At 32.5% G+C, this 22,904-nt stretch overlaps 1 protein-coding gene across 1 annotated transcript in view; it reads left to right on the top strand.

The window, feature by feature from the left end:
- The window catches only part of ARSH (arylsulfatase family member H), a 35,430-nt gene extending 32,107 nt beyond the window's left edge, over positions 1-3,323 (top strand). Inside the window, exons 9-10 of the mRNA XM_044666986.1 lie at positions 236-357; positions 2,956-3,323. Of these exons, the coding sequence (XP_044522921.1) occupies positions 236-357; positions 2,956-3,323 (490 nt within the window). The remainder of the gene's footprint in view (positions 1-235; positions 358-2,955) is intronic.
- The last annotated feature ends 19,581 nt before the right edge of the window (positions 3,324-22,904 follow it).

Genomic DNA, 22,904 nt, shown 5'->3' with positions numbered 1-22,904 from the left:
TGAGTACCCAAACTGCACCCTCATGCCACATGTAAGCCACTATCTTACCCCAGACAGAGTAGGGAGGAAGTGCTCCCATTGAGCTTCTGGGCAGAGGGGTGAGTAATGCGAAAAATGTCCTTTGGCACAGTGGAGAGAGGGAGAGTAGCAACCTCCTCTGGCACATATGCCATAGGTTTGCCAACACGGACCTAGGATATTTTTTATTTTCATTCTCTTCTTTTGTTTCTCTCAGAGTGATTGATGGCAAGAATCTGATGCCTTTACTACAAGGTAGAGTTTCCAAATCAGGACATGAATTCCTCTTCCATTACTGTGGAATATATTTACACACAGTACGGTGGCATCAAAAAGATTGTGAGTATTAAAAGTCCATAAATATATAATATCTATATACAGTATGTACTAATACAAATAATACATGAGACAGCATATAAAGGAGTCAGTATTAATCCAACAGTTTTTTCAATTCTAAAATTAAGCCAACTCCATTTTGTAACTAAATTTTGTTCTGTTTCTTGAAGAGAATTCTCCTTTAGGGTCATTAGATGAATGAAGAGGTATCAATATACTGTATCCTACAATCTGGATTTTTTATATACTAGGAAATTACAAGACTTGTTCCCATGCAAATAGTTTATTGTAGTGTGAGATATCCATCTCATCTATGTAGAAAGTGTTTCTTAGAGCCAAAGCTTATCTGTATCAATACATTTCTCTGTTATGAAAGAGAAGGTGCTCAGAAAGTACTGTGCATAGAAGGGCAAAAATACTTTATATCTCTGTTCAATGATGGTGAATTTGTTTTTTCTGTTCATTTCATTTTTATTAACCAGAATGGAGTATATATTCCAGTGTGGAATGAGTTCTCTTTGTTATTATCTTGGCTTACTTTAATAAAATTGACTTCTGCCCAAGTACCAGAAGTTACCTAAAAATTGTTTATTTTATTTCCTTTGGGAAATAGTTCTAAGATTTCTGTTGGTGGTGGTGGAATCTCACAACAATTAAATGAGATGAACAATTGGATTCTTGATTCTCATTGGGTCACCTTGGTGATTACTATTATTTGGGCAATTTGCCAATCCACTATGCAATGGTTATTTTTAACGCAACTCACAAAGATCACAGCTTTCTTCAATGACAAGAAGTCCTCAGGCTAATTTACAAGATATAGGAATGAAACTTCATCAGCATAATCTATTTCCTCCTTGACTCTCCTTCCTGAAAGTGTAGGTGGACTTGACTGTGTCCTTACTCATTCTTTCTGTATAAAGCATTATTTGAGAACTATTTCATAACTGGCACATCCTTGAACTACTTTATGACACAATTGTAATATTTTCCATCTCTCTCAGGAATAACAATCACCAGTAAGCTCATGTGAAAAAAGAAAAGAATTGTGAATAACCTTTCCATATCATATTATATCATCTTCAAACATGGCAGTTGGAGAAAAATTATTTTTGGAAATAAATTTATTTAGCAGCACATAAAGTTGATAGAACATTTTAATCCCCACGAGTATAGAATATTAGTTAGGAACTATTGTCTCAAAGAATGTATCTTGACAGATACTGTGAGCCCTAAAGATTATGTGCTGTATTGGTTAGGTAGTAAAGTTTTTTTTCTTATTGACATTTTTGTTGGTTTTTTTTTTCAAAATTCTAATTGATATCTTTTGCTTTTACATTACTTAAATTTCCCTGTATATTTTTCTCTATTTCCAGTCACTTTTAAAAAAGAATTTTTTTCAAATAAGAAGAGGAAAAAATTGAGTAAAATTGATGAATATAATAACTAAAAATCTGACATTATATTCAATGTTCTATAACTATGCCCAACTAGCCCACAATTCCTAACTCTGCAAAGGAGTAGAGGGGACTTTCTCCTCCTTTATCTTCTTGGGGGATAAGTTTGTTCTCTACTATTTTGTAATATTCATTTTTGAATATTTTACGATGGTCACTTTTTCTATGTGATTTGTTGTGATCATTGTGTATTGTTTTATTGGCTCTTCTTACTTCACTTCATATCAATTCACATAAGTCTTTCTGTCTTTCCCTTTATTATTCATTTCTTACACCATGGTAATATTCCATTCTATTCATGCATTACAACATATTTAGAATTTACCAATTGATAGATGACTACAACCTCTACTATAACATTATTACTACTACACCTATGACTATTAGCAATAACAATAAACTAGCATTTATGTAGTGCTCAAAGGTTTGTGAAGTCATTTATAAATATCACCTTTTATCATCAAAACAAACCTTCAATTTTTTCCAATACTATTTTTACCCCCATTTTACAAATGAAGAACCTGGGGCATAAGTTTTGTGATTTGCTCAGAATCATATAATCTCTCAGTCTAGATTTGCACTCATTTTCTTGACTCCAGGTCAAGATCCCTATTGATTGGGCCACCTAATTTTTTTTTTGTGAAAAGTGCTGCTACAAATATTTTGTTTCATGGGAAACCATTCTTTTTAACAATGATTTCCTTGGGAGTATATTCCTAGCAATCAAATCTTTAAAGGTATAACCATTTTAGAAACTTCATTTGCATAATTCTAAATTGGTTTCCACAATGATTTACTAATGCACAATTCCACTAACAATATATTAATGTGGCAGTCTTTCCAAGGTAATTCTAACATCAATTGATCTAATCAAACATTATCTTTGCCAGCTTTCTGGGATGTTAAATAAAATCTTATAGTGGTTTTGATTTTCTCTTAAAATTAGAGATTTAAAGAACTATTTCATCAGGTAGTATACATCTAATACATTTTATAGGTTCTTTTTCACTTTTTGAGCTGAGGAATAGGAAAGAATATTGATAAATGACATCTGAAAATATTACTTTGGTTTGAAATACTTTTGAAATATGTAGTTAACTTACATTTATTCCTATTTCTTTATAACTGAGTTACTCTTTTCTAGGTGATACAGTGTGGAAGGTTCATTATGTGACTCCAAAATTTCAGCCAGAGGAAGGCAGAGCTTGCTATTGGAGTGGACTTTGTCCATGTTCAGGGGATGTCAACTACCATGATCCTCCTTTGCTGTTTGATATTTCAAGAGACCCTTCTGAAGATCACCTTCTTACTCCTGAGAATGAGGGGCTCTATGAAGCTGTGATAAAGAAAATAGAAGTAGCAGTGAAAGACCACCGGCAAACACTGACACCAGTGCCACAGCAATTCTCAGTATTCAATACTATCTGGAAACCATGGCTCCAACCTTGCTGTGGGACTTTCCCATTTTGTGGCTGTGATAAAGAAGATGACACATTGCCTACTGGACTATAAGGATAACAAGCTGATGGCTACTGTGATCTGTTGTACATATTATATGAAAGTAAAAATAAGCATGTAAGAAAAAAATCAACATTTTATTTTCACTTGGTATATGAAGAAATTACTTTAAGGGACCTTTTCTTCTTTTCTTTTGGTATTAGGTTTTTCCCTTCTTTTTTCATGTGCTCAATAAATTAAATATTGTTTACTATGATTATGAAGTCTAATGAAAATATTTCCTTATGTTATAACTTGAAAATCTCAAAAGGGCATGATATATCAGGCCAGAGGAGAACTGTTGATTAAAGATGATCCTTTGAGAAAATCCTCTAATTCTATGAATAATCTTTATAGTTGTAACACCTCAATTTTTAAAATTTAAAAATATTTTTTCTGCCAATTTTTGATTGCAATTTAAGACATAGTCTATTTTGTACAATCAAAGATATCTTCTCAAGTTAGTGGTAAATAATGATCAGAGTTTAATTTCCATTTGAAAATCAAGGTGTTGACCAGGCCAGTGGTTGACATGAAGGAAAGGCAGGGAATGGCAACAGGATTCCTTTGGAAGTCAAAATTCTATTACTCCAATTCTAAGCAGGTGAAAACCTCTCCAGCCTAATTCTACCAAGTTTCTTTCCATCTGTCTACCTGTTTTCAGGGTTTCATCACTTTTCTCACTCTTCTATTTGATGTCTTAATTTCTTTCCCTTTCTTACTGGTTCTCTTCTCCTGTAGATTGAAGGAGGAGAAAAAAAAAAACAAGTAGGCAGGTTTGGAAATAGGATGGAGAAAGAAGAGGAATTCAAGACAAAAAGAAGGAGGAAAGAGGCGCTGTATGGACAATAACATATATTTGTTTTCATTATCTTTTCCTCTGCTCCTTACTTATTTATTAGTAATACTATATTGTTCTCTGTGTAGATTTACAACATTTTCTGGAACATGTCCAAAAGACAATCAAAAGTTCATTCCAGTTTTTAAATTCTTTGTGTCATCATATTCTAGAATTGCTGACAGGATAAAAATTAATTAAAGAAAGACTAAATGATATATTTTATTATGGGTACATAAATTTTTTATTTTGATAGTGTCCAAGAAGGATTATTGGGAAAGATTAGTAAAATGAAACAGTTTTAATATTAAGTCTATAATTTTATATATGTGAACTCATTAAGGATCATAAGATTTAGGGCTAAAATGGACATTTAAAATAATGTAGGATATATTTTATTATTTAATAAATTTTATTCAATCAATAAGCACTTTTTCTCTTCCTTTTCATCCTTTTTTCTTACTAAAAATAAACCTTTCTAATATTCATAGCCAAGTAAGACGAACAAGTCAATTGCATCTTTATTAGGAGATAGATAACATTTTCATTATAATAATGTGGAATATTGTTTTGCCATTGCATCAGTGTTATTAAGTCTTTCAATGTTATTTTAAAATGATATTTTGTAAATAGGATTGTATAAAAATGGTTGTTTTCACTTCTTTCTTCATCGGTTCACATATGTCTTCCCAGATTCTTCTAAAACTGGCCCTATTCACCATTTTTTATGTCAGAATATTTTTTTAACTCCTATGCCATCATTTGATGACCCACTCCTCAATTTTTATTGGTTCCACCTAAGTTTTCAGGTTTTTTTGCCACCAAAAAGAAAGAGCCACTATAAACACTTTTATACATCTGGGTCCTTTTCCTCTTTCTTTGGGCTATGGGGATAATAATCATATAGCTAGTTGAAAAAGGTATGTATGTTTTAATAACCTTTTGGACTTACCTAATCTTTATTTTAGAAATGATAAATTGAGCCAAAGAGAGGTTCAATGACTTGTCCACTGTCACACAGGTTACAAGTATCAAAGCAAGCAGTAGAACAACCTTGCCACTAAATTCAGTACTTTTCCCATTAAGCTGCATTTTTTTCTGTATTTTCTTTAGATTATGTTAATTGAAAATTATATATGGAAAGCAAAATAGCCAAATGATTAACAACAACTACTACTACTTCTACTCCTAAATAATACTAATAATTACAATAATAGCTAACCTTAATAATAGTACCTATTATGTATGTGCCACAAGCTGTATTAAGCACTTGATAAATATTATCTCATTTGATCCTCACAGAGATCCTGGGAGTTAGATACTGTTATAGTATGTCTATTTTATAGTTGAGAAAACTGAGATATAAAGATATTCCATTAGTTGTCCAAGATTATACAGAGTATTCCAGGCTGGCTTTGAATTTGTCTTCCTGACACCAGATCCAGCCTTTTATCCATTGCACCATCTAGTGGTCTAGCAATATAGGCAGTCACTATATTGGTAACTTTTTATTTTTATTTTTATTTTGGTGACTATTTTGCAAAGCTGTTTATATTCTGCTTTAGCACTTTGGAGATTTATCTTTGATGAGAATGGAATTTATAATTCATATCTCTGTTAGTTTTATCTCTTGATCTTCCTATTGTTAGTATAATATGGTTATTAAATCATAGGAAAGCATTTGCCTTTTGATGGATTTCTAGATTATTCTCCACACTCCAAGGTCAGAGATCATTAAATTTAGAGAAGTCATGGTAGTTTTCTTACACAGGTTTAGAAGAGGGATTGGGAAAGCAATGAATGACACACTTCACTTGGTAATTCAGCCCAAGGTGGGCCCAGTATATACTGTCATTGTTAACAATGATAAAACTTTCCTTTCAATTCCTTTGTTAAATGTCAAACATTTTTTATTTGAACTTTTCTTGAAGGATATATATATATATATATGTATATATATAAATTTATATAAAGATAGGTTAAAAATGGCCCCTCAAAGTGCTTATGCATGAGTAAGGGAGATAGGAATATGTATGCAAATACAGATATTACAAATTGATATATAACAGGTACATAAAAAAGAGTATGAAATGATGTGGGACCAGATGCACATGAGATCAGAGAGGATGGCCACTTAACATCCTCTACTTTCTATTCCTTTCAACAAATCCAGTCCATGGGAAAAGGGACATAAAAATAATTGCAGTAGAGCAAACATTTGCTTCTCTATGGATTTCTGGATTATTCTTCCTAGGCAAATGTGGGTATTAGGAAATTGTTTTGATGTAGTTAAATCATATAAGTACAATAATTCATACAACTAGTAGCATTAATGGGCCCAAGTGAAATAGAAAGTACTGAAAATTCAGGAAGCTATCTGGCATACTATTTCATTTAACATACATTACTATACAAAATAATTATCACTACACAATAAAGAACAACTGAGGATTCAAATCTTTATTGGTGATGTGAGATGAGTTCCTCATACTGCCATAGATGCATTGCATAAGAGAAAGAGTGGTTATGTTTATTCAACCTCTAGGATTCCCAAACTCTTATCTCAGAATATTTGAGGAGGCAACCCAACTTTCCAATTTGTATGATTTCTGTGTATGCATGTAGGTATATGTGCATGTATGTATGTCTTTGGTTCCTGGACACTTGAGTTAAACTTCAAATGACCTGCCTAGCCTATGTCTTTCCTATGAAAGCAGGATTTCTGCAAAAGACTCTTAATATGTGTTCGTCCCCTGGAAAAAAGGAAGTCAAACTAACTGAAGTTTACCACATAAATTTCACAAGGAAAGAGGGACTTAAGTATTTAAGACTTAAGTATGATAAATGGAAAACCAGTTGTGCTTTAAAGTCAGAGGCAATTTGAACTCTTAAACTGCATCATTTTATATATGATCTCAAGTAATGAATGCTACCTTAACAAGTCTTCACGTAGGAAAGTTAATCAGTAAATAAACATTTATTAAATATTTACTATGTGCCAGGCACTGTGCTAAAGGCTGGGGATAAAAAGAAGCAAATGATAGTCCCAATCCTCAGAGAACTTATAATCTAATGGAGGTGTTTATTTTCCTTCCATAAATATTTCCTTGGGTAAGTATTCTCTGCAGTGCTTATTCCTTTTTTTTATCCCCAATTCTCTGACTTTTCCAAAGTATTCTAAGTTTCTTTTTTTTCCCTTTGGACTAATGCTTTATTTGGTTAGAAAAGGGTGGAAAATCTAGTAAATGTACCTCTGAGTCTAGGTATAGAGACTGGTGTTACCATCTGTTCTGCTTGAAAATCAACCCTAGCTTTAAATGCATAGAAATATATCTTAAACTCATGGTTTCAGCAATAGCATTCATATCCTTAATGCCATAGATCCAGCATGTATAACAGCCATATATCTACATAAAATTACGAAGTATCTGAAAATGTAAAAAGCCTACACTAGTCTTTATTTTTTAAAACAATTTTTATTTTTTAGAAAAGTTATGCATGGTTACATGATTCATGTTCTTACTTTCCCCTTCACCCCCTGACCTATCCCTTCCCCCTCCCCCATAGCTGATGCACATTTCCACTGGTTTTAACATGTGTCATCTATCAAGACCTATTTCCAAATTGTTGATAGTTGCATTGGTGTGGTCGTTTCGAGTCTATATCCCCAATCATGACTGCATCAACCCATGTGTTCAAGCAATTGTTTTTCTTCTGTGTTTCCACTCCTGTAGTTCTTCCTCTGAATGTGGGTAATGTTCTTTTCCAAAAATCCCTCAGAATTGTCCTGGGTCATTGCATTGTTGCTAGTACAGAAGTCCATTACATTTGATTTTATCATAGAGTATCAGTCTCTGTGTACAATGTTCTTCTGGTTCTGTTCCTTTCACTCTGCATCAATTCCTGGAGGTCTTTCCAGTTCACATGGAATTCCTCCAGTTTATTATTCCTTTGAGCACAATAGTATTCCACCATCAGCATATGTCACAATTTGTTCAGCCATTCCCCAATTGAAGGGCATACCTTCATTTTCCAGTTTTTTGCCACCACAAAAAGTGTGGCTATAAATATTTTTGTACAAGTCTTTTTATCTATGATCTCTTTGGGGTACAAACCCAACAATGGTATGGCTGGATCAAAGGGCAGGCAGTCTCTTAGAGCTCTTTGGGCATAGTTCCAAATTGCCATCCAGAATGGTTGGATCTGTTCACAGCTCCAACAACAATGCATCAATGTCCCAGTTTTGCCACATCCCGTCCAACATTCATTACTCTCCCCTGCTATCATTTTAGCCAATTTGCTAGGTATGAGGTGATACCTCAGAGTTGTTTTCATTTCCATTTCTCTAATTATTAGAGATTTAGAACACTTTCTCATGTGCTTATTGATGCTTTTGATGTCTTTATCTGAAAATTGCCTATTCATGTCCCTTATCCATTTATCAATTGGGGAATGGCTTGAATTTTTATACAATTGATTTAACTCCATGTATATTTGAGTAATTAAACCCCTGTCAGAGTTTTTTGTTATAAAGATTTTTTTCCCAATTTGTTGTTTCCCTTCTGATATTGGTTGCATTGTTTTTTGTTTTTTTTTAACCCTTGTACTTCAGTCTCATAGGTGGAAGATTGGTAAGGGTGGGCAATGGGGGTCAAGTGACTTGCCCAGGGTCACACAGCTGGGAAGTGGCTGAGGCCGGGTTTGAACCTAGGACCTCCTGTCTCTAGGCCTGACTCTCACTCCACTGAGCTACCCAGCTGCCCCCTGCATTGTTTTTGTTTGTAAAAAAGCTTTTTAATTTAATATAATCAAAATCATTTATTTTACATTTTGTAATTTTCTCTAACTCTTGCTTGGTTTTAAAGTCTTTCCTTTCCCAGAGACATGACAGCTATACTATTCTGTCTTCACTTTATTTATTTATAGTTTCTCTCTTTATATTCAAGTTGTTCACCCATTCTGAATTTATCTTGGTGTAGGGTATGAGACGTTGATCTAAACCTAATCTCTCCCATATTCTTGTCCAATTTTCCCAGGAGTTTTTGTCAAATAGTGGGTTTTTATCTCAAAAGTAGGGCTCTTTGTGTTTATCATAGAGTGTCCTGCTGAGGTCTCTTACCCCAAGTCTATTCCACTGATCCTCCCTTCTGTCTCTTAGCCAGTACCCATATTGTTTTGATGACTGCTGCTTTATAGTATAGTTTAATATCTGGTACTACTAGGCTACCTTCCTTCACTTTTTTCATTATTTCCCTTGATATTCTTGATCTTTTGTTATTCCAAATGAACTTTGTTATAGTTTTTTCTAATTCAGTGAAAAAGTTTTTTGGTAGTTTGATAGGTATGGCACTAAATAAGTAAATTAATTTGGGTAGAATGGTCATTTTTATTATGTTAGCTTGGCCTACCCATGAGTAATCCAATGTTTTTCCAATTGTCTAGATCTAGTTTTAATTGTTTGAAAAGTGTTTTGTAGTTGTATTCGTATAATTCCTGTGTTTGTTTTGATAGATAGATTCCTAAGTATTTTATATTGTCTAGGGTGATTTTAAATGGTGTTTCTTTTTCTACCTCTTGCTGCTGTGATGTGTTGGAAATATACAGAAATGTTGATGATTTATGTGCATTTATTTTGTATCCTGCAACTTTGATAAAGTTGTTGATTATTTCTACTAGCTTTTTAGTTTATTCTCTAGGATTTTTTAAGTAGACCATCATATCATCTGCAAAGAGTGATAGCTTAGTCTCCTTATTGCCTATTTTAATACATTCAATTTCTTTTTCTTCTCTAATTGCTACTGCTAGTGTTTCTAGTACAATGTTAAATAATAGAGGTGATCATGGGCATCCTTGTTTCATGCCTGATCTTATTGGGAAGACTTCTAATTCATCCCCATTGCATATGATGCTTGTGGATGGTTTTAGATATGTACTGTTTATTATTTTTAGGAAAGGTCCTTATATTCCTATACTTTCTAGTGTTTTCAATAGGAATGGGTATTGTATTTTGTCAAAGGCTTTTTCAGCATCTATTGAGATAATCATGTGATTTTTGTTTGTTAGATTGTTGATACAGTCAATTATGTGGATGGTTTTCTTAATGTTGAACCATCCTTGCATTCCTGGTATAAATTCCACCTGATCTTGGTAGATAATCCTCTTGATCACTTGCTGGAATCTTTTTGCTAGTATGCTATTTAAGAATTTTGCATCTATGTTCATTAAGGAGATTGCTCTTTAGTTTTCTTTCTCTGTTTTTGATCTTCCTGGCTTTGGGATCAGTACCATATTTATGTCATAAAAGGAATTTGTTAGGACTCCTTTTTTGCTTATTATATCAAATAATTTGTATAGTATTGGGATTAGTTGTTCTTTGTATGTTTGATAGAATTCACTTGTGAATCCATCAGGCCCTGGATATTTTTTCTTAGGGAGTTCTTTGATGGCTTGTTCGATTTCTTTTTCTGATATTGGATTATTTAAGTATTCTATTTCTTCTGCTGTTAATCTAGGCAATTTATATTTTTGTAAACATTCATCTGTATCACCTAGATTGCTATATTTATTGCCATATAATTGAGCAAAATAGTTTTTAATGATTGCCTTAATTTCCTCTTCATTAGAGGTGAGGTCTCCCTTTTCATCTTTGATGCTGTCAATGTGGTTTTCTTCTTTCCTTTTTTTTATTAGATTGACCAGTACTTTGTCTATTTTATCTGTTTTTTTCAAAATACCAGCTTCTAGTCTTATTTATTAATTCAATAGTTCTTTTACTTTCAATTTTATTAATTTGTCTCTTGATCTTTAGTATTTCTAATTTAGTTTTCACCTGGGGATTTTTAAGTTGTTCACTTTCTAGTTTTTTATGTTGCATGCTCAATTCATTAATCTCTGCCCTCCCTAATTTATTAATATATGCACTCGAGGATATAAATTTCCCCCCGGAGTATTGCCTTAGCTGCTTCCCCCAGAGTTTGGTAGGATGTCTCATCATTGTCATTCTCTTCAATGAAATTGTTGATTGTTTCTATGATTTCTTCTTTAACTAACTGGTTTTGAAGAATCATATTCTTTAATTTCCAATTAGTTTTTCATTTTCCTCTCCATTTATTTTTGCTAATAACTATTTTTATTACATTATTATCTGAGAAGGTTGCATTTATTATTTCTGCTTTTTTGGAGGCTTACTGCTTCTACGCCACCATCTTCCCAGAATCCAGTATTCTAAGTTTCAAGGAACCAAGTTTTCAGATCATTCAGGTGTTTTTCTAAAGTGGCAAATCAAATCTCTTTGATTTCAGCAATTTAAATTGAATACAGCCAGAAATAAATTCACAAACAATTTTAATTGTGATTCAATTACATTCAACAAACATGGTTTGTATAAATATTATATGCCAGGTATCACCTAGATCCTATAGATTGAGAGAAAAAATCAGAAGCAATCCGTCTTCAAGAAGTTTGCATTTTATTGAGCAGTGTATCCTCAGATTAATTATGTTAATAAGCCTGTGCCTCTTACTTTGGAATATACAAGGTAGTAGAGTACCTGGAACACAGTTAAATACCGTATATGTCACAATAAAAATCTGTAATAAAAATAAATGAGACAAAAGCCCTGACCACGCTTAGTCTACGAGCAATGGCTAGCAATTTCTTAATAAAGCAGATCCAACCACCTCTTTGGGTACAAGGAATCTAAACTGAATTTATAGAGCACTTTTATAGACATAAATGAGAAACACAAAGATTTTCATGGATGTTTTCCCTTTCCAATTGGTTGGCTTATTGGGAGGCACTTTCCATTTTCATTGTAGAAAACTGCATTGTGTAATTATCCTTCTTAAGAATAACTTCAATTGGAATACGGAACTTTGACACATGAGCAACACTGGGTGTGAAGGTTTCTCAGGCCCAGGTGCCCTATAATAACTATGATCCATAAGCCACACCTTTCCTTGCAGCAGAAATGAGGAACTAAGTTTGTCAGCTGAACTGCAGAAGCTCAGCTATGCAGACAAGAGGAAGGTGGCTGGAGCCAAAACCCTGTCAGCATACATAGAGTCTTATACACACTTCTTAACCTACTTTGATTTATAAGAACTAAATTATTTTGTAATTAAAGAATGATTAAAAATAAATGATTCATCAATAATCATTTAATATTTCACACTTCCATGGTTCCTGTCATATTGACATTACTTTTGATAGATGTAAAATTATTAGGACCCTAAGGACACTATTAATATTAGCAACCCTTTCTCTAGCAACTGTAACCACATGGCATGATTCATTTAATGAGGCCAACATGTACATGATCCTACAACTTAAGAAAGACTCTTCTTTTTCAAATCTGTTTCTCTGGTTCCAAGAGCATGTAGGAAGATAATACAAACTCAATAAAATTTAATGCTACTATCTAGCTCAAGCCTAATATCTGATTTTATTACTAGAGCTACAAGAAAATGGATTTAAGAAAACATAATTCCCTTGAAGCTTCAGAAAATTTCTTTTCTTTTTTTAAAAAAATGCTTATCTTCTGTCTTAATGTCAGTTCTAAGAGGAACAGAAAGGGCTAGGTAATGGGGATTGAGTCACTTGCCCATGGTCACACAACAATAAAGAGTCTGAGAACTGATTAGAACACTGGTTCTCCTAACTCAAGTTCTGAAGCTCTAACTATTGTGCTACCTAGCTGCTCTGAAACTTCAGAGAATTTAAATTATTATATCAAGAGGCCCTTTTTACTCTTAAAATTGTCTGATGGATAATTCAAATAGGAAAATAATTCCATCCTCTTCACAATATTCAATGCAGTTTTACATGTCTAATCCTTAACTGATTTTCAAAAATATCACATTTCCTTTAAATTTCCCTTTATGAAGATTTTATTCCCATATCATATATATGCATAAAACTATAAGACAGAAGAAAATATTTCATATTTGCATCTTATTAAGGTAACTCAAATATTTCAGTACTAATAACTGATCACATACCCTAAATATTTAGAATGTTGTTTCATTTTATATGAAGTACTTTAATTTATATACACACACTTCCAATTTTCAAGGCTCAATTTGTAGAAATTTGTTATGAAATGAAACGGAGAGTCATGGTTATGATGATATGGAAAAGCCTTAAAAAGGGAAAAGTTCTCTTAGTTCTGTTTTGCTTCTAGGCTATAGAGATAATTAAGAGTCAATTTAAGCTCCACACTGTTCATTATTCATTACAAAAGCCTGGCTCAAAATGATCTAGATGGGAAATATTGGTGTTGAGGAAAGTAGCTCATTAGGAAACTAAGTCAAGAGGATCCTACCTTCACAAGGTTGCCCTCTGAACTTTCTCCCAAGGGCAAGGATCTGTAGTTGCTGGAATATGTATACTGGGAATAAAAATAAACAAATAAATGAAAACTCAGAATTATATTTAACTGAAGTCCTATAAGTTTCCACCTTAAACAGCAAAAGTAGAATCCCCTTATCTGTGAGCTTGCTTTCCAGTTTCAGTTATGCTTATTCAACAGGAAGTTTTGGAGATCCACTCATGAAGAGCTGGAAGACTGCCTGCAAAGTAACAGAAATCTGCCTGTGCCAGTAGTCTGCTCCCAGTAAGTCTCTTCTGCATCTACTTTTCTTTATTTTTTGGAGGGGTGTGTGGAAATGGGAAGCCATAGGCACCAATCTGAAGGGCTAGAGGAGGTGCAGAGAGACCATAAATTTAGGGACAGAAAGTGTTCACTTTCATCCATGATTTCAGTCATATGTGGAAGGTCTTGGAAAATATCCTATGTAGAGACAGAGGACCTACTGTATTGTGTAAACATGTTATTAATCATATTGGTTCAAATTCATACAGCATTTTAAACAAAGTTTTTACTTATTCAATATAGTTGCTGGAGGCAAAATTCACCAAACACACATATGTTCTAAAGCTTATCTAAATAAATATGTGATAGGTTTTAGGATTTAGATGCAACTCACCCTTTGTCAGCCTTGTGGAAAGGATAAAGGTAAGGGAACTACTTTGGACAGCTTTAGGTGAGCTTCAGAGTACAGCTTGCCAATAAGAGTTTTAAGTTATAGAAAAATCTTTAACCTGTTGAGTAAGTTGAAGAGAGACTTTATAGTGATCAGACTGAGATATAAATATGAAATCAACATGTGGATGTTAAAGGCAACTACAGAAAATGGTTGAGAGGTAAGTTGGTTTAACATTAGATAAGTTGGACAAGCAGCACAAATACCACAAATACCATGTTCTGGAGTTTTTCACAAATACACTGAACATTTGTTTATACATATTGTGAGCAGTTAGTTAAAAAACAAAACTTCACTAAATGTTAATTATTAACAGATATAACTGCATGATTTCGTAAATGATTTCTGATGACACTCGTTTATTATTTAAAGTTTAACTACTAAAACTTTGCATCTTGATTCAGAGAAGTTCTGCTTCCTTAAATTGCAGTACACAGTTTCACAACATGCTGTCAACAGGATTGGCAATACCTGGCAACTTATATCAAGTAGGAATTTGTAAAGATCTTCACAGATAAGGATCTCCTAACATGTGGCTACTTCTTCAAATCAACAGTGAGTTATTATTATTTTCTAATTTAAATGTACACTATTAAAATCAGCAGTTTTCAAACATATTATAATGCTAAATGCCAGGATATTTGTAATCTAACAATATTCAGATTAAAAACAGAAGTAACTTGCCATAACAGTTTTTTCAACTTTCAGAATATGAGAAAAATTCACATTAAAATATCATGTATTTAAAACATGAGACATTATTAATCAGATGACAATAATTCAATGAAATGCATTTTCAAAAATGTTATAGGCAAAATCATTCATTCTGTTTCCTTTTGTATTTTACTACATATCCAATGACATCTAAAATCCAGGATAGAACTATCCAGTATAAAGTAATTAAAGTCAATTAAAGAAATGACAATACCTCACTTATGTAGTACTTATCACATACCAGACTTTTTTTTTCTAGGCCATAAAGATTACTTAAAAAAATTCAAAGGTTTGCTATCTGTAGTACTTTAGAATGTTTAGATTTTCATTTCTCAGTTATTTTTTTAAACACTCGATTCATTGCTAGACAGTTATAAATAATAAGACTGAATTCTTTCCCTTTAGGAGACTAGCTTAGAGAAAATCAAAACCCATTTGGATATTTAATAATTCTTAAACATTCTTGCTATATTTTAGCAGTTTAATTCATATGATAAAAATTTTTTCATCAAATGACATTAATTTAGGCTATTTCAGAGTTAACCATTCATTGTTTTAGATCTTCATAGTTTAAGCTCTTCCATGGAATCAAGATATTAGAAATTTACCTAAGCACAGTCAGAAATTTAGGTCACAACTCTAAGTGGGAATGGAGTCCTTAAACTTCTTATTAAGTTGTAAGAATTTTAAAGCAAAATGCACTTAATTAATAAAGTTTTTAAAAGAAATTATCACACTAATTTTAATAACAATAGAAAAGTGGCATCTCTAACAATAATTCATAATAATTTAAGAAAATTCACACAACAGTATGCATTTAAGAAGATATTCTAATTAAAAGAGATTTCGTATTTCTAATCACATTTGATATTCACCAAAATTCTGGAATACAGGAAAAACTAAAATTCTGAAGAATATTATGCTTTTGTGGGTTTTAAATGTAATGATAAACTTCTTAAGTGAAATTTCATCAGTGCAGTTGAATAAAACCTAAACTTATCCTTGTTAGAGAATCTTTCATGTTATCATTCAGTATATTATTTAACTGAAAACCAAGAGTTACCATTTATTACATTACTCACTACACTAAGTATCTTAGAATTATTTTGTACCTTTGAAAGCCTAGGGAGGTGGCTGCTACTATCTATTATCCCCTTTACATATAAAGAAGGTTGATTAAATTATTTGTTATACCATAGTCATAAATTATTTTCATAGAAAATTTTGACAATATTTAAGCCAATTTTATAATGCTAATAGTAATATTAAGAAGATCTCAGTTTTCAAAGAGCCTATTGTTTTTAGCTAATATACTTTACTTTTTTATAATTCAATGTTTTAAATACATATTATGAAGTTTAATTCCATAAACTGAAAAGTGATGCTGACGTAATTGCCGGATAAACATCAAATTGGTGCTAATGAAAAATTAAAAAAAAAATTATCTTCGGCTGACATAAACTACCATACTTAGACAAATTTTTTGATTTATAAAAAGATGTTCTATCAATTTCACTAGAGCTTTGATAGTGAAGCAGACTTGTTATCTTTTCTAAGCTATAATTAAATTTTATCAAGTGCTCTACAATTATTTATGTTCACATAATTTTGTTTTATAAACTCCCTATTTCTTTTACCACCCAAAACAATGAAGGAAGGAACATCCTGAAATAATTATATATATATTTATATATATATACACATATAACATGTGCATATTGCTTTATTCAACAATTGGTGTGATTAAGCTAAATATTCATATATGTGTAATAGACAGTGGTTTTATATATCTATAGTCTCATCCAAAAGATGTTGGATTTTAACCACCTACTTGCAACAATATCCTGTTAAAAGATGCCATCTCTCTATGGAAAGGCCTTGCCACAAGCTGGGCCTTAAGAAAGAAGCATAGCCTGAGCAATCCCAAAGTGAATATATAGGTCTAAGAAGTTAGTTGGTTTGGGAAGAGGTTAACTTTGACCTGATTCTATCATCAAATGGAACAAATCCTTTGGAACTGATTATATCCCTGCATGTACCCAGAGAATTTCATGGCATCTTTGTAACATGGAGAAGAGAATAATTTTTTACCATTATAGTAGCTTTCAAGCATTTGAAAGATTTTCATGTTGAAGAGAAAGGGGATTTGTTTGCTCGTTCCCAGGATTCATAAAAATGACAGAATTTGCAGAATCAAATTTCCATTTGATATCAGGAAGAAGAAAAGCTTACTCAGGTAGAGCTGTCTGAAAGTGAAATGGCAATTGGTAATGGATGAGTAGAATTAGGCAAAAAGATTATGATTAAAAATAGAAATCCTGAAATCATTAGCATTGTTATGATAGTTCAACATACAGGAATTGATGAGTTCAGTGAGAGAGAGTATATAGAGATATGAATAAGTTGACTCAAGACTGAGCACCATGTTACACATATTCATAGTGCGCAAATTAGGAAAATAATATTGCGGAAGAGTTTGAAAAGCTGCCAGAAATGTAGAAAGAGAATCAGGAAATATAACAGTGATGAAAATCCAGGGCAAAGATGGTATCTAGGAAATGGACGTGACCTATAGAGCCAAATAATACAGAAGTCAAAAAGCATAAGGGCTGAGAAAGAGTCATGATACTTAGTAATAATTGATAACTGAGAAATTAGTTGTAATTTAACAATGAGGTCTGAGAAATGAGTAGGAGGTAAAAGAAGGATAACTGTAAATAACTTTTGATTGAATCTGACTGTGAAAGGGAGATTAGGATAGCTTGTATAGAGCAATAGCTTGAGGAGATGGTAAATTGAGGTGATTTTCTTTAAGGATTAGAGGCACATTTTTGAGCAATTGGAAAGGAGCCAAAAGACAAATAATAAAGAAAGACAGAAAATTCAGGAAATAGGCACATTACCCGAAGAATGAGAAAAGGGGGGAGTCAAGTAAAGGAACAGGTATTTTCAGGGACAAGAAGATACCTTTTCCTCTAAAACTGAAGGAAAGCAGGAAAAGGGTAATTTTGGAGTGATTTGGCATTGTAGAGCTGGAAAATAGTGAGACCTTTTTGACAGATGGACTCTTTTTAGTGAAGTAATTGGTGAGATCTCTTGCTTGAGAGAATGAGCAGAAGGGATTGTGTAGAGAAGAGATTTGAAACAGAAGCTTAGAAAAGTGGAAATGAGTCAGTAATGGACAAGTAAAAATATTGACAATCAGCAATATGAGTTTATAGTGGGCAAAGTGCATATTTTTATGACTTTCTTCTTCTATTTTCACACTGCAGAACTGGGAAAAAATACTGAGATTAATTCAAGTTCAGGGTTTGATAAAAGAGTGAGTAGCAAACATGGCAAAGGAATAAATTATTTAAGAGATGAAGAAAGTTTAAAGCAAAATAGGTTAGGAGAGCAATTAGGTAACTCAGGGGATTGAAATCCAGGACTAAAGACAGGAGGCCATGGATTCAAATCTGACCTCACACTTCATGGCTGTGTGACTGGAGGCAAGTTATTTAACCCCCATTGCCTAGCCATTACCACTTTTCTGCCTTGAAACCAATACACAGTATTGATTCTAATACAGAAGATAAAGTTTAAACAACAAAAACAACTTGAACAGGTTAGCTACAGAATCAAAGGTTTTTAAAGGAGGAAAACAATACCAGAGCAGAATGATGGCCTGGGAAGGAGAGGAGACTATAAAGTGACTGAGAGTTGCAGTGATGGAAGGAGGGAGAAATGATTTATGATCGTAAGTTGAATTAGAAAGATAGGACAAAAGAAAATAGGCTGCTAAAAAATTATAATATCAAGCCTAGTTGCAGTACTTTCATGAATATGGGTACTGCCTTTATACTTTGATCCTGTAATGCTACTACTGTGTCTATATCCCAAAGAGATCATAAAAAGGGGAAAGGACCTACTTGTACAAAAATATTTATAAAAGCTCTTTTTGTGGTGGCAAAGAATTGGAAATTGAGGGGATGTCGATCAATTGGAGAATGGCTGAACAAATTGTGATATATGATAATGCAGAATCAGGAGAACATTGTATATAGTAACAGTAATATTGTACGATAATCTACTATGAATGACTTAGTTGCCTTCAGCAGTATAATAACCCAGGACAATTATGAAGGATTTATGACAAACTATACTATGCCCCTCCAGAGAAAGAATTGTTGGAATCAGAATGCAAATCAGAGTACACTATCTTTCACTTTATTTATTTGGGGGGTTTTGGTTTTATGTGAGTATTCTCTTACAATGACCATTATGGAAGTATGTTTTGTTTGATGGTACATGTATAACCCAGATTAAATTGTTTACCATCTCTGAAAGGGTAAAGGGAAGGCAGGGAGGGAGACAATTTGGATCTTAAAATTTGGAAAATATGAAAAATTATTATTTCATGTACTTGGGAAAATAAAATTTCTTTTAAAAATGAATGAATACTGCTTTGAACACTATAATTAGTTACCCATCAAAGCCTATTAACTTTGTGATACTCTTTTCCTTGTCCCCCAATGAAATATTGTGCCAAATATATTCAATAATCCATCCCATTCAAGCAAAGCACTTTGATTTAGATTCTTTATCCAACTCTCAGCATACAAACTGTCCACCATTTTTCTTATTCTCTATGATGGCACCTTTTATGCCTTTTCTTGCATATTAATGAATGATAGTTTATATATTTTTCCAACTTACACTTATATAAGCTTAATATGTCAGTATACATGCATATTTTCAGAAACATATTCACTCTATTTGTACACATATTCCATCTAAATCATCAAAGCATTTATTTTATGACATTTCCTCTCTAAAGCAGCTAGGTAGCACAGTGAATAGAGTGTTTGGCATGGAGTCAGGAAGATTCATTGTTATAAATTCAAATTTAATCTCAGACACTTACTAGTTCTTTTATCCTGGGTAAGTCTGAGTTTTAACTCTGAGTTTTTTCAGTTTCCTTATATGTAAAATGAGCTGGAGAAGGAAGTGATAAACTATGCCAACATCCTTGCCCAAAAAATCCCAAATGTGGTCATGAAGAGTTGGACATGACTGAACTGTTTGAGCAACAAAACATTTATGTACCTAAATTTACACATCTTATAAAACATGAAGAAAATAATTTGATTTCAATTATTTCTTTAAGTTGATCTATGCTTGCCTAATGAAATCTTTAAATTTAAGTATATACATATAAAATGTTGCTTGCTTCATTATTAAAGAGATTATTGATTTCATATATCTCAATACATCCTCAACTAACAGATCACAGTTGCTTTGAGACTTAAATAATTTTAATTAGTTGGGGCAAAAGAATTAATCAGCTTATTGTAGTCTCCTGCTCTTGTCAACGAATACATCATCTGTCACTGGTCTCTTTTAAAATCCTTTTTCACTTTGGCAAGACTTGATATTTATGAATAAACTCATAAGGTCTTAAAGAATCTAGATCCACCTTAAATTCAAAGACAAGGCTAGTGAATAGGACTTTAGTGTATAACATACATATATACACAGATATAAACTATATTCTCAATGTTAGTCAGTTAATAAAATGATATAAAACACCATTACTTAACAAATTATTATTATATTACATAATATCATTTTATTAGAGTTAGCCAGGTTATGCAGTGGATAGACATTTAGACCAGAAATCAGGAGAACCTGAGTCAAAATGTAGTCATAGTAACTTATTAGTTGTGTAATGTTAGGTAAGTCATGTAACCTCTGTTTGACTCAGTTTCCTTAAGTAAAATGGAGAGGATAAGAGCACCTATCTGCCAGAGCTATACTGAGGATCAAATGAGATGAAAATTATAAAGTATTTTTAAAAATCAAAGCTAAATATATTTTAGCAAACACCTTCATCCATAATGTATGTAATGTAGTTGTATTATATACTGTATCATTGAAATATAAATGAGTTCATACAGGATATATTTAGTAATATATTTAATGGTGGGGGTGAGAAGTGCACCTTATGCTTTGTTGCAACACATAATGAGTGATAAGAACAACAGAGATAATCTAATTTCTATTTATATATGTAGTTTTGCTAAAATATCTTTTTTAAAGAAAGTAGAACATTAAAGTTTTTAAAACTATTTTTTGAAAGAATTGTGGCAAAATATTTAGTAAAAAATTGCTGGATAAAGTAAATAAAGGTTTAGTTATGAAATTTCATTTTGGTTGGGCTGATTGTAGAAGAGTGGTATAAGGCTTATTTAACAGTGTCTTGAGATGTTACATCCATACCATAATAATGCCTCCACAAAATCCTGAATGTATAATTCTACTCTGGTTACAGTTTAGAAATGAAGATTATTTTTGACAAAAATGTTATAAAATACAATGATTTTTATTTTTAAAACAGATTACTGTATTATTTACATATTACTAGAAAAATTATCAAATAATATCCAGTCTATTTGGAAATTATTCTAAATTCATATTCCCTTAAACCAGCTGGTTGGTAATTGATTATCAGCTCCTTGAGTACAGACACTTTATTTTCTCTCTCTCTCTCTCTCTCTCTCTCTCTCTCTCTCTCTCTCTCTCTCTCTCGTATCTCCCCCTAGCATCTAATTAAACACTCAGAAATGTTCTTCTTGAGTCACCATTGAATGGATTGACTGCATCCAACATAAGGCAGTCATATGATCAGTATAAGATTAGTGGCCACTCGTGTCTACTGTTGGCATTTTAGAAGAATTCTCCTTAAAAACCAGGTTACCTTACTGAGGCAAATATTTCCAGAGAATAGTATTTCCATAGTGTTTTGGAGGAGAACATGCTGCCCTAAAGTCAATAGAAGAGTGGTATGATGGAAAGAGCAGTGGACTCATCATGTAATATTCTCATTTATTTCTCAGATAGGATGTATCATAGTTATGTGACTGGGTCAGTCAGATAGTTAATAAATATTTTTAAGTGCTTACTTCATAATAGGCATTGTGCAAATCATTTCTCTCGGCACTATAAAATGGGAATGTAAAAGCTGGCTTGAAGCTTAACATTAGAAAAAAAAAAACACCTCTAAGATTTTGGCAATTGGTCTCATCACTTCCTGGCAAATAGAAGGAAAGGAAATGAAAGAAGTGTCAGCTTTTATATTCTTGAATTGAACATTTACTGCAATTGGCAATTGCAGAAATGAAACTAAAAGATGCTTACTCCTTGGAAGAAAACTGGCAAATCTGGAAAAACACTAAAAAACAGAGACATTGCGTTTCAGACTAAGGTCTATGATTTTTGGAGTAGCAATGAATATTTGAGAGAGTTAAAATATAAGGAAAACTGAGCACTTCAGAATCAATGTTTTTGAATTGTGATGTTAAAGAAGACTTTTGAGAGTCCCTTGAATGCAAGGAGATCAAATTAGTTAATACTTAAAGAAATTTATTCAGACTATTCACTGGAAGGTCAAATACTGAATACTGAAGGTGAAGCATAAATACTTTAGCCACATGAGAAGACAGAATTCATTGGAAAAGACCATGATGTTGAGAAAGATTGAAGTCAAAAGATAAAGGGGATGGTGGAGAATGAGATGGGTAGCTAGTGTTATAAAAAAAATGAACATGAACTTGAACAGACTTTGAGAGAAAGAAAAGGATAGAAGAGATTTGTGTACTATGGTTTTTGGGGTCTTGAAGAGTTGAACAGAATGGAATGCCTGAACAATAAATAAAATGGAAATAATATTTATTCTACTTATTCATATAAGTGGTTGTTGAGAAAGCACTTTGTAAGATATTGTAGTCTCTAACATATTCTTTAGCAGAGGTGTCAAGCAGAGGCCTATGTCTGTGTATGGTAGGAATCAGATCAAAATTGTAGAGATTAAATTTATGATTGGACTAAATATAAGAGAATGTGATCACTGATTTTAAAAACTAAGTCAAAATGACTTTTTAGAAGCTTTATTTACAAAAGGAGGGAAAGAGTGAAAGTAGAGAAATGCAAAAGGAGGGTAGAGAAGATATCTAACCTAAA

This window comes from Gracilinanus agilis, chromosome 3 (assembly GCF_016433145.1).
Source record: "Gracilinanus agilis isolate LMUSP501 chromosome 3, AgileGrace, whole genome shotgun sequence".
Taxonomy (NCBI): domain Eukaryota; kingdom Metazoa; phylum Chordata; class Mammalia; order Didelphimorphia; family Didelphidae; genus Gracilinanus; species Gracilinanus agilis.
The sequence above is the reverse complement of the archived record's forward strand: the minus strand, read 5'-3'. Positions and strand labels throughout refer to the sequence as shown.